This window comes from Taudactylus pleione, unplaced genomic scaffold (assembly GCF_031769625.1).
Source record: "Taudactylus pleione unplaced genomic scaffold, aTauple2 ptg000172l, whole genome shotgun sequence".
Lineage (NCBI taxonomy): Eukaryota > Metazoa > Chordata > Amphibia > Anura > Myobatrachidae > Taudactylus > Taudactylus pleione.
Genome location: NW_028284574.1, coordinates 8250676 through 8264062, shown reverse-complemented (window position 1 = coordinate 8264062; position 13387 = coordinate 8250676). Strand labels below are relative to the sequence as shown.

The following is a 13387-nucleotide window of genomic DNA, read 5'->3' as shown; positions in this document are numbered from 1 at the left end:
TCTGTCCAATCTGGCTGGTTGAAATGAAAACCTGGTAATGTATGGGAGCAAATGACAATCGTCCATTTGCTCACAAACACTGGAAAACAGACAAAAATGGTTGTTCAGACATATTGGTTAAAACACATGAATTTAACCAATTTGAACAATTGTTTTTTGTCCTTTTCTCAGTGTTTAAAACCATAAGATCGACTGTCATTTGCTCCCATACATTACCAGGTTTTCATTCAAACCAGCCAGATTGGACAGATATCTGACAGATCATTGTATAGTGTATGCCCAGCATTAGTAGTCAGTGGCCACACTACCCTTGGGGGTTGGCATGATTTAGGACTCCAAATGTTCATGATTACCCATTGTAGACTGTAACAAATCAGCCACGTAAATACGATACAAACATGAAAGGATGCACTGGATGGCTATACTGCAAATAATTCATGTGCATGATGCATGCTCGCTACTGTGACTTTCCACCTGACCGAATAGACACGAGCTTTCAGCTGCCTGCCCTCCTCACAGCTGCTGAGCCCCAGCAGCCACGCACTATGCCCCGGTCACTGTATATATGGGTGGTTTGAGCAAAACGGCCATAGGCAGGGCTGCTGTCCCCAGCAAACAATCTCCCCTGCCTGCCGTATGTATCAGAATTTGTTTGTATTACAGTGACAAGCCACGCCTCCGGACATAAACAGCTTTGCAGGCCACGCCCCATAGACACGGAGTCGAACGCGACAGTACCCAGCATGCAGTGCAGTGGCGCTACCCGGATATGTCAGGAGGAGGCGGAGCTACAGCACGGGGTAAGCACCGGCAGCAGCGAGAGAAGCTGGCAGCAGGTGGCAATGGGGCATTATCTCCGGTAATATTCTGTCCGGCGGCTCCTGTTACACCACATGGCCTCAGTGTAATCCATGTTATTTACCTGCGCTGTCCATAAGGCAAGCAATGCCCCAGCTCCATGTAACCGTCTGTGCATGTGTCATGTACACTCCGTGTCTGTGTCTGATCGCTTCCACCGTCTCCTGGGGAAATTCAGCAGCATATCTATTATCTCTTTCTCACACACATACTGAGTATGTGTGTACATCTATCGATCTATTGGGACCCATCCATCTGCGATGGATTGCTGCGATGCTGCAACCTGGCATCGCAGAAATCCAATATGTTGTATTTCGGCGATTTGACGGTCAAAAAATGATCGCAATTGTCAAATCGTATGGGCACCTTATCCTCCAACATGACCCATCCCATTAGGTAAAAAAATTATTTGGTCCTGAACTTCCCACCTAAAGGTGCCCATACATCATGACTGTCGTGATCTGGCGATGCGAGTGGAAACGCCAACCTCCCACAATTGATGTTGCCGGATCGCAGACATTTCACATGTTAAATGTCCGCGATTTGACAGTTGCGATTGTCAAATAGCCGAAATCCAACATGTTGGATTTCTGCTATCCTGTGATGCCGGGTTGAAGCGTCGTGGGATCGCGGCAATCCGTCGCTAATGTATGGGGCCCATTATGTATGATTGCAGTCTGCTGTATTGAGCTAGTTAATTGATAAGAAAGTTGTCACACAGGTGGCTGCAATCAAAAATTAAGAAGGAAGTCTAGGACCAGAGCATTTTGTACCTAATGGAATGGGTTATGTTGGAGGGTGTGTGTGTATGTGTGTATATATATATATATATATATATATATATATATAAATTAATAATTTGCAGGAGGTCTGTCTCATCTCCTCAATGTGGAAGCTTGGTTGTGCACCCCAACAGCTCCCACTTGAGGGATACGGGACAGACCTAGAAGGGGAGATTCGGTCCACCGGAACACTGTAAAGCTGCATACACACGGGACGATAAGCTCCGTGAGCGACGTCATCCCGTGTGTCCCCGGCAGGGGTGTTAACGACACTGAGCACAAACACTGAATAATATCATGAACGATATCGTTCACTGCCGGGCATCCTCCCTCATCCCCGAACATGTTCAACCTGACAATATCATCAGGTCGGACATTAGGTTCGGGCGATGAACAATAACGACCAACTACAAACGGGAGCGCGCATTGATCGTTATCGTTCATCGTTTTGGGGCAGAAACAACAATATTTTGGACGACTGAACGATATAGTTATCGTTCCATCGTCCAAAATATCTCTGCGTGTGTATACACCGTAAGTATGGGAGTCGGGGACCTTGCGTGACTGCATGTCAGAAGGGAAGATTTGGGATGGAGCAGAAAATCTCTTTGGTGCAGAGACCCAATGGGTCTTACCGTCCAATCCTCAACCTCAAATCCCTCAACAAGTCCTTGAGGGTGCCTCGGTTCAGGATGGAGACCCTGCGTTCCATTATACTGGCGTTAGAGCCTGGGGATTTAATGGTGTCGTTGGACATCCAGGACTCTTGCCTGCATGTCCCCATTGTCTTAGCGCATCAGGAATTCCTCAGATTTGCAGTGCTTGACAAACATTTCCTATTCCAGGCACTGCCCTTTGGTCTGGCAACAGCGCCTCATATCTTTACCAAAGTCATGGCAGTCCAGCTGCGGATGCAGGGAGTCCGCTTGTTGCCTTATCTGGACGACCTTCTGTTGTTAGCAGGGTCTCCAGAGGTCCTCCAGCTTCATCTGCAACTGACAATCTCAGTATTGCAGAATCACGGCTGGTTAATAAACTGGAAAAAATCCACCCTGGTTTCCTCGCAGAGGATTCTCCATCTCGGGGCCTTGTTGGACTCTCAACTACAAAGGATCTTTGTGACGGAGGAAAAAATCTCTGCATTACAGACAAGGGTACGCAGTTGCCTTCAGAGCCGCCGAGTGTCTATTCACTCGGCGATGAGGTTACTGGGTGACATGGTGGAATATGCCCAGTTTCACTCCAGACCTCTGCAGCAGTTGACCTCTCCAGATGGAATGGGTTGCCTCAGCGGATAAAGACGCAGACCATGGTGCTTTCTACGGAGGTTCGTCTGTCTCTGGCCTGGTGGTTGCAAACGACTCACCTGAACTCACCTCCCTTTTGGGTGGCGAACTGGGTCCTTTTGACGACGGACGCTAGTCTCAGAGGCTGGGGAGCAGTCACGGGGCCACACTTGTTCCAGGGCAGGTGGAGTTTGGCAGAAGCAGCGCTTCCGATAAACATCTTGGAACTTTGCGCGGTATTCAATGCCCTCCAACAATCAAAACAGGTTCTACAAGGAAAACCCGTGCAGGTCCAATCGGATAACGCCACCACGGTGGCTTACATAAACCGCCAAGGAGGAACCCGAAGTTGGGCAGCACTGGCGGAGGTGTCCCGCATCCTGACTTGGGAGGAGGGCAATCTCCAGGCCCTCTCAGCGGTATTCAGCTCGGGAGTCCTCAACTGGGAAGCGGATTTTCTCAGCCGGCAGGACGTATATCCGGGAGAATGGTCTCTTCATCAGGAGGTGTTTCAACTCCTGGTGGACAAGGGGGGCCTTCCAGAGATAGAACTCATGTCCTCCTGACACAACATCAAAATGCCTGTGTACGGGTCAAAAACAAGAGACAAGGCGGCACTTCTGGTAGATGCTCTGTCGGTCCGGGGGACCTTCCAGTTTGCGTATCTCTTCCCTCCCGTTCTCCCTTCTTCCTCGGGTAATCCGAAAATTCAAACAAGAAGGCGGCACACTCCTGTTGATAGCTCCGGAGTGGCCCAGATGTCACTGGTTCTCAGACCTTCGCGGTCTCTCTGTAGATGCTACAGTGAGGTTGCCTCTACATCCGGACCTGTTGTCACAGGGTCCTTGTCTTTACCCAGACCTGAGTCGTCTGTCTTTGACGGCGTGGCTGTTGAGACAGCCCTCTTAAGGTCCAGAGGTTTTTCCAGCTCTGTAGTTATCACCATGCTAAGAGCTCGGAAGCCTACGTAAGCAAGAATTTACCATCGAGTATGGCATACTCTCTTTGAGTGATGTCGCCCTAGAAGGTTTGAACCTCAGGTGTTCCGGATATCCAGATTCTTGGCTTTCCTACAGGCGGGCTTAGATAACGGTCTTCGCCTTGCTTTTCTGACGTTGCAGGTTTGTGCCCTGTCAGTGTGGTTTCAGCGTAGGATTGCTACTCTTCCTGATGTCCGCACCTTTATGCAGGGTGTACTTCGTATTCAGCCTTCCTTTTGTTCCACCTGTGGCTCCTTGGGATCTGGCTGTGGTCCTGAGGGCTCTCCAAGGACCACCATTTGAACCACTGGGCTCAGTGGATTTGAAATGGATTACAACTAAGACTGTATTCCTTCTTGCCATTGCTTTGGCCAGACGGGTCTCAGAATTGGGGGCTCTCTCATGTCTGTCTCCCTTTCTCATTTTTCATAGGAACAGGGCGCTGCTTCGCACCCGCCATAGTTTCCTCCCGAAGGTGGTATCTAGTTTCCACATCAACGAGGAAATTATAGTGCCGGCCTTTAATTCACCAGACCTCTCGGTTGGTGAGGCCACCTTGGATGTGGTGCGGGCTTTAAGGATTTATGCTGACCGCACCAATTCTTTTAGGAAGTCGGACTCTTTGTTTGTCGTCTATGGCTTTCGTAAGAAGGGTTGGCCTGCCACTAAGCAAACTTTGGCAGGATGGATTCACATGGCGATTTCTGAGGACTACAGTCATGAAGGCCATTCTGTTCCATCCTCTGTTAGGGCTCATTCCACAAGGTCTGTGGGTCCTTCGTGGGCAGCGCGACGTGATGCCTCAGCTGTGTAAGGCTGCCACGTGGTCTTCTGTCCATACTTTTGTGAGATATTATGCATTTTGACACCTTTGCCTCTCGGGATGCTTCCTTCGGGCAGCGGATTCTCCTTTCAGCACAGGAGCGTCCCCACCCTTAAAGGATACTGCTTTGGGACATCCCCAAGGTATCCTGTGGATACCCTATGGACCCTGATGTAGAAAATATGAGATATGGTAAGAACTTACCCTTGTTATCTCTCTTTCTACGAAGTCCATAGGGTTCCACAGGACTCCCGCCCTGTCGCACCTGTACTGCAGATGGGCTTTCATCTGGTCACCGGTTTTTCCGTCTCCTTCTGGTGAAAATGTGATTCTTGTGTGTTCCAGATCTTTCTTCTCCTTCTTTCCTCTCCTCCTCCTGAGGCTTGTTACGTAACTGATTTGCCTTGGCTCGGGGGCGGGGTACAGGAGGGGGGGACCCCAGTGCATCCTGGGAGGATGAGCGCTTAACTCTAAGTTGCCCGATGCCTGATGACATCACCTATACCCAAAGCTATCCTGTGGAACCCTATGGACTTCGTAGAAATAGAGATAGCAAGGGTAAGTTCTTACCATATCTCATATTATATCACAAATACAAAAAAAATACACGTTCGGTGTCTAATAAAACTCTCCAACTCTACCAGGGGCTCATGAAAATAGGCCAGCACACCATAAATAGCAAACAGTGTATCAAACCATTTAATTGCTAATAAAATAAACATCCTGTTAACAATATGCAAGTATACTTATCAAGATTTACATAATAGGAGGGATGGCAACAGGCATAAGGCCCAGCCCAGTTGGAGTTCTCCAAAGGAGAGTCCAGCATCCAAACTGAAAATCCAAAACTGAAATAGAGCAGGGCAGTCACCAGACTTGCAATGAAGGTTAAAATTATTCTATTCAGCCATATAGGTAGGTGCCGAACATTACACTTATGAAAGTGCTATAAAAGGCAGATTGTGGTGAGGTAAGTCACTTGCTGTTGATTTGGGATATCTAGCTATGATTAAGGTCCCTGCGAAGACCAAAAGGTTGGCTTGTTAATGGATTTACATAATTACATTACATAAATACATTCACTTTTAAAACTTAACTGAAAGTCTGGTGAGTGCCCTGCTCCATTATATATATATATATATATATATATATATATATATATATATATATATATATATATATTATATTCTGCTTTGTTAGTAGCTGATAGCTGAACCACTTTAGGCTCTATTTATGAAAGCAACAGACATTTTCTCCTGCTTTTGAGCTGGAGAAAGGGGTTTTCACTATCAATAAAACAAACAGCCGAGAGACAGTTTCGCTTTGTGCAGAGTGGAAGTGCCAGACCCATATCTTACAAAGGGCTCCAGGCATTTCGGCAATTTTAAAAGGCACAAAATAAAGAGAAACTCATGGAAAGAACAACGCCATTGTGCACTGGCACTGGTGAAAAGCTGCTTTTTTCCACAGTGCTTTACGCTGATGGTTCACCAATGGCTTCCAGGACCCAACTTGCATCTAGTAGGATTGACCACATTGTTTTCCTGGTCATGCAATTTTCTCTTACACACAACAGGCTCAGTATCCTATCACACAAGTGCCTTCTTTGAGTCAGTACAGATTTTTTAAAGAAGGTATTGATTGGTTATATGACACTGCACAGCTTTCTCTGGAATTTTGTTGGACAGTCCTGTGGTTGCAAAAGGCTCTAGACCTCCTTAGGGTTAGTGAATGTTTGATAATATGCTTGTTTTGTACACACTACCCTGATAATATGTGTTTGGGAGGGCATTATGTGATTGTGTGACATTGTCATTTCTAGTGACATCTTGGTGTTAGTATAGTGTGCTTGGTACTACATGTAGACAGTTGTCATAAACAAACTATGTGTTTAATTTCCTGTGTCATATGGAACTGTAGCTCTTACTGCTAGTAAGCATGGGATCAGTGTGAGACACAGGCACATTTGTAATAAATGTTTCTGTATATTTTGTGGGGACACACAGACATTACTTACCTGAAATATACAAATGAATACAATAAGTGCTCAGACAATCAACGCCTCTTAAGCTGCATACACACACAACGATTTTGTTACCAACAATTTTCTGTCAGATTTTTTAAAGTGTAATGAACAATTTTTTTGAACTACAAACGATTTTTGTAACTTCCCTTAATGAAAATCGTTCAGTTGGTCAGTCAGAATAAACTACAAACGGGAACGCGCATGAACGATAATCATTCACTGTTATAACTCAGAAACTGAACGATTTTTTCAACGATTGAACGATAACGACGTAGTTATAGTTAAATCGTTCAAAAAATCGTTACGTGTATGCACCTTAAGATTACGAGCTTATTTGAACAAGGTCATCTTTCCTTTTACTTTTCTTGTTTGCAGCTTAATAAGCATTTTGCAGACCACAGTAGGATATATATGAACACATCAACGCTTGTCAGCGAAGACTTAGGTCAGTGGTTCCCAAACTGCGCCATGGCACCCTGGGGTGCCTCGGGACACTTGCAGGGGTGCCTCAGGATGGTGGTCTAGCACCAAACCAAATTATTTATGGTCAATGTAATGCAAATATTTGTAATATGTGGACAAACAGAAGCGCAGACGTGTCCAACACCACATAACTGACCCTAAGGATGACAGGTGAGCACAATTTCACTTTACTACATTTCTGAATTTCTCAATAACAAATTTTTGTCTTGGGGCTGCCATGAAAACAATGCTGATACTCTAGGGCGCCGTAATTCAATAAAGTTTGGAAACCACTGGCTTAGGTTATAAAACTTTTTTCTAAACCGTAAAATGGCCATAATACACCCAAAGGTCATATTTTGTGAAGATAGTTCTTATACTTTCTTGTATCGAATTATGTGTTATGAATTCTGCTATTCTATCCTGCCCTTCACTAACACATCATCTACCTTACCGTATTAGCGTTCCCGCTAGGCTGTTTTAGCGGGGCGCTGCGCCCTGCTCTGCTTCTGAAGGGCAAAAAGCACCCTTCCCTCACCGCGCAGCACCCCGCTAAGACAGCCTGTGGGTGCCGTCTTCATCCGCGTGTCGCAGTGTCCCGCGGCTGAGGAAATGTTCGGTGGCCCGGGCACCGCCGGTGAACAGACGCTGGGCGCATGCGCCCGGCATCTATTCTACCTGTCAGCAAAGCTTGGGGGCTGCCCGGTGTGTTTGTAAGTGCCAGGCACGCCCCAAAGAGTGCCGAAAAGGGGACGCGCCTTATACACCCCCCCTTTTCAATGACCACGCCCCCTCTTCGGGTGCACAGGCGCGCGCGGAATTGCCCTCTCTAGCTCCAGCGCCCTGCTTGCCGCCAGAGCTAGAGTGAACACTATGTATGTTATATGGTTTAGAATCCCTAGCACAAAAAGCTGAGGCTTGACACTTTGAGGTGGGGGGGGATTCAGCTCCATGATATGTTGTGCCAGACAACGATGCAATGCCTGCCATATCAGCCACTTACTCGCAAATTTCTCTGCTCACTTTTGTGTGGTGCTCAGGAAAACATGTGAACATCACATTGTGTCAATACCGATGAATTCCGTTCCCTCCTTTGTGCCTATATCCCTCATTTAGTAAGAAATAAGATCACAAAGGTTATGGTTTGAAGAAAACTACATTATTTCACTTGTATTTGTCTTTATTAACAATTATTTGTAGAATGCTCTGCTGCACATTACAAATAGTTTTAAATGAATATGTGCTGAAAGTGAAAAGATGACATCCAACAAGTCCTAAAGATAAATATCCTCAATTACTGGATAATTTGAAAATGATGACTAATTGTTTCCCAGAATGAAATGGAATTATCCATTGATACTCTTCCAGTGCTGCCACTGTTTGCAGTTTCTATAGTACAGATGTGTCCTCATACACCTAACCTCAGTGCGCCATGCAGCGTGAGGAGTAGTGTTTTGTTTTTTTCACATATTTTTCGATCTAATGTCTGTCTTTGTCGCAACGCGATGCGACAATCGCTTCACAAGACTGCTCTAATTCATTTGATATGCAACACTTGTACATCTGTGTGCGATTGAGTCTGAAACTGAACTTGGTATGAGAAAAAGTTGCGGCCTCTGCGTTGTAGCATTTCGTATTCAGATTCTGGCTCGGTCACACACAGTATGTGTCGCATATGAAATATGCAATCTCGTAAAGCAGTTTTGTCTCGCCACATTGCGACTAAAACTGAAATAGGCGTTCAGCGCAAGCTGAGTAGTACAGGACCTGGCGAGCTGAGAAGTGCTGCTTGGCGTGACTGCGGCAATAGTGTATCAGGACACATCTTTATGTGTGAATGAAGTTTCTACCTTTTTGTTTTTCCTTAATACCACTATTGGTCATGCTCTACCATCATTGCAGAAATACTTGTGTGTATTAATTATATATGTTTTCTGCTCTTGTCTTGACTGACATCACTAGTGTTTTTTATTTGCACATATTCCTACGTTTTTATGTTTCCGTTTTTATTACACCTATTCACTTAACTTTGCTCTTTCTTCTAAATGTGTCAAACTATTATTATATTTGATATCTTGCAGGCCGTATTGCAGAAATAAATGAAGTAGTTGGTTATTTTCTGGCAGCACAGTAGTGACAGGAAACATGGCTGCACATACATTAGCCTCTCGTCCTCGCACTGGAGATGTTCTGCAAGGCCCTGGGGAGACTTCAGATTTTAGCTCACTGCTTCTGTCACAGCCTGTTCTCGAAGGCTTAAAGGCAGCAGGATTCAACAAGCCCTCTCCAATACAGAGCAAGGCCATACCACTTGGGAGGTGCGGTTTGGGTGAGTGAAGCTTTTGTGCTTGGAGAGAAAAGTTGACTTAGATGACTGTTAGGAAGTCTTCAAAGGTTCATTTGAAACCATCAGGAGAGGCAAGGGTAATGACCTAAAGTGGTGTAGATGCATTTCCAGTTTTATCCCCTCCGTGTTTGGGAGAGAACATGCATAAACAACCCCATAAAAGATGATGAGTAGGATTCGTCATTTGCATTTACATCAGATGTGGGCAACAAGTCCTACTTGTCGTCTGTACTGAAGCACCACAGCGGAACAAAATACTGAACCAGGAGGAGACCCAGGTCACTGACGTCATCTTGTCTGACTGAAAGCCCCCTATCTCCCCAAAGCTGCTTCCTATGGCTCTACCCTTCCTTGAAACAGAAGAGTGCAATCATTCAAAGGGCGGTATTCAATTGTATCGCCTCCCTACGCGCCCAACAGGAGGTATTCAATTGTTGCTCCTGTCGGGTGTGATCAGCTGCCGGCGCACCATTTCAGCTCGCAACCCAAGGGGGATGCGAGCTGAAATGGGTGTAAGGTGATTTGTTTGGGTGCTCAAACTGCACTTTTCGCAATCGCGCCCAGCACTTTGTTTAAAATATGCAACAGTTGAGTAGCGCCCCACGATCTCCTGTCACTTTAGACGGGAGATCAGGCGTGCTATAACAATTGATTACCGCCCAAACTGTTTGCACCATAGACGTTACTGTCTGGTGATCAGTGTAATTTCCGAACAATATTTTCCTATTCTACAGACAACTAAGTAAGTCCAGGTATGGTAAAATATCTCCTCCATTATGCCTTCTATTAATACAGGAGCACCCACTTTTGAAAGAGAGGAATCCTTCAAATGATATGCCCCTTAGTAGTTATTGTCTGGCAATCACTGTGGAAAACTTTATCTTCTGTAGATGGAAGGAGAGCAAATCTGTGTTCCATCTCCCCTATACTGTGCTAAACACGTGAAGCACTCTTGTTTAAAAGAGGGAAGTCCCCTGTTTGGAATGACATGCCCGTTAGTAGTCATTGTCTGGCAATTGTAAGTGATCACCAGAAAGTTTCACCCAACACTACACAAAACATTACATTTTCAACAGATGAACAGTGAGAGAGATCTTGTGTAAAACTAAAACAGAGGTTCCCTCATTTAGGGCCTGATTCAGTGTTGGGAATAGAGTGAGATATCTCTCTCAACTGTGAACCTGAACAAACCATATTGCAATGAATGGGGTGTAAATACATACATTTTTTTACATGTAGGGTAAATACTGGCTGCTTTTGCATGTAGCCCACAAATACTGCACAGCTTTAGTATTACTCTACAATTTAGATGTCAGTTTGGAAACACTCCTCCCAAATCTAAATCTCTGCACATTTTAAATCTGCCCACCTGCAGTGCAGCATGGTTTCACCAAGATGATCAGTTGATCTATTTCCAAGTCTGAATCAGGCCCTTAAGGCTTTCATTAAAAATAAAAATTGGGCTACAGTATTATTGCTGCATATTGAATGCATTAAATTACAACTTTCCTGTTGCAGATTTTATAGTAAAAACCTACTGTCTGTATAGAAGGCTGCCTTTTGTTATTTTGGAAAGGTGGATTAATGCCAAACCAGGAACCACAAAGTATTTTTTTTGTGGTGTTTATAAAATAAATAAATACACATTTGCTCTTAGCTTACTTTCTTGCAACTGTTTAGTGCATTTTGGGTAGTTTTTATTTGCGGTAAGGGGGCGATTTTCAGAGCGTTTGGAATAGCACAGGGAAGGAGTTCCTGGAGCTATGCAATTGACTGAGCTGTAAACTTCTCACCAAAGGATTTCTGCTCGAACCCTCCTGAGGTGAGAGGAGAAATGCGACTAAACTAGGGCTGCACTGCTGATTTCCGTCTTAGCAAGTGCGCTAACAGCATTGCTGCCGGCACTTAAGTCAGAGAATGCCAGTTACTGCGACTACACACCTGGCTTAAGGTGCTGTAACTGGCATCTTCTGGCTAAGTGTAGGACACAGCGCGGTTAATTTAAATGCTCATGGACGTCGGCGGAAGTAGGAACAGTCTCCTATACAAAGAGATAAGCCTTCGGCACATGTCGATGTTAAGCTATGACTCACGGATATTTTGTGCTGAATTGAATCGCCCCCTAAGAAGGACCAAAAAGACTAATGGTATTTTCTGAAAATTCTAAATCTTCTGGAAAAAAAATAGTGTTAAGCTATCTATTATCTCTGCATTCTCAAAATCTCACATTGTCATTAAAAGAAATTTAACATAAAAGCTGTGATCAATAACTCAATGTTTATGTATAGGAATCATGCAAATCTGAGTAAGTGTCTAGTTAACATTATGAGCTGTATCCATTTATCCCCGAACATTATTCGGGCACTAATTGACCCCCGTGATTGGCAAAAAACGTGTATTTTTCGCCGATTATCCCTGATGTTTTTTTTCACCCTATCCTATTATTTTGGTCGATAAGTCGAAATAATAGGATAGTTCTCCCGAAAATACACAGGTGCCGCGATAAGCTCGCGGACCTTTGTGTTTTCGCCTTTTTCAGGTGAAAAAAACGGCAGTTATCGTGGATTCTTTTTCGGGACACATCAGCTCCTGAAAAAAAAAACAGATAAGTTCCGGCATCAGGCAGACTTGGGGGCTAATTGGATAGCCCCCGGTGAGGTAATTAGCCGCGGTAATTTACCGCGGATAATTGGATACCCCCTATTTATGAATTAGAATTAATACAGCAACATTGTTTTGTGTCGGAATCTTATAATAATACCAAGGGAGCGAAGTGCATTGAGCAAAATGCTATAAAGATAGGAAAGCAAGAAAGAGGTGGTTCTAAAGTGGTAGGAGGACTTTTGCAAAGTGTACCGCTTCAGTTTTTTCAACTGCTCAGCTTATTAAGGTAGACGTCTTATTTGCAGAATATAGTGTAAAGGCGGATCCTTGATACGTGCTGGGCAGAACATTGAGCTGCAACAATGCAGTGCATTGTGTCTACATTGTACTGTAAATTACATCTAGTTTCCAGACTTTATCTACACAAACATGGGGAGGCTAATGGAAGATTTCACAACAGGAGTGGAACAGTGTTAAGGCGGGTATCCACTACTCGACAGTGAAAGACTGAACGATATCGTAATTGTTCAGTCATTCACTACACTGCATAGTGCCCACACTGAACGATATCGTCAGGTTGACCAGCATGTTCGGGCGATGAGCGAGGCCGGCAATGACCAGCGTGACCGTGCATCACTGGTCATTGTCGACATTTTACTGCCCGATTTGTGCCTGATTAACTTGCAATTGAACGATAACGATGTCATTATGGTTCAATCTCTCTGTGTAATCGGGTAGTGGATACGCACCTTTCGACCTGTGTCAGTAATGTAGTGGGGAGGTAATTGTAATATAGGCCAGGTTAACACAGAACAATGCTCCCTTAATGCTTCACATCTGAAAATTGCAATTTTACATTGTAATTGTCATTTAACAATCCAATTGCTTAGTAATTGCTTAGTAGGTAATCTGACATCATCATCATAACAAAATATGGACAAATATTCTTATATTTACTGGCTTTATTATAATTTAATTTTTAAACAACATTGGCCACTAGGTTATGTTTTGACATGTTGCTCATGTGTTGAAAAAATAGTGTATGTCTTTATCCCATTTACCCTGAACAGTGCTTGCACCCTTCTTAAGTTTTGCTTTTATCATAATTTTAGATTTAATAGTGCAAGCGAAGTCTGGAACAGGGAAAACATGCGTCTTCTCTACGGTGGCATTAGATTCTTTGGTTCTAGAAAACACTGCAACACAGGTATTTTCTACA

At 44.4% G+C, this 13387-nt stretch overlaps 1 protein-coding gene across 5 annotated transcripts in view; it reads left to right on the top strand.

Moving 5' to 3' along the window:
- The first annotated feature begins 727 nt into the window (after window positions 1-727).
- DDX20 (DEAD-box helicase 20) overlaps window positions 728-13387 on the top strand; it is a 32885-nt gene continuing 20225 nt past the window's right edge. Inside the window, exons 1-3 of one of the 5 annotated variants that reach the window (XM_088475423.1) lie at window positions 728-800; window positions 9299-9546; window positions 13281-13375. In XM_088475423.1, coding sequence (XP_088331549.1) covers window positions 9363-9546; window positions 13281-13375 — 279 coding nt within the window. In that variant the 5' untranslated portion in view covers window positions 728-800; window positions 9299-9362. Of the gene's footprint in view, window positions 939-7179; window positions 7389-9298; window positions 9547-13280; window positions 13376-13387 lie in introns of those variants that run through there. The other 4 variants (XM_088475426.1, XM_088475422.1, XM_088475424.1 and 1 more) reach the window with 4 other exon arrangements.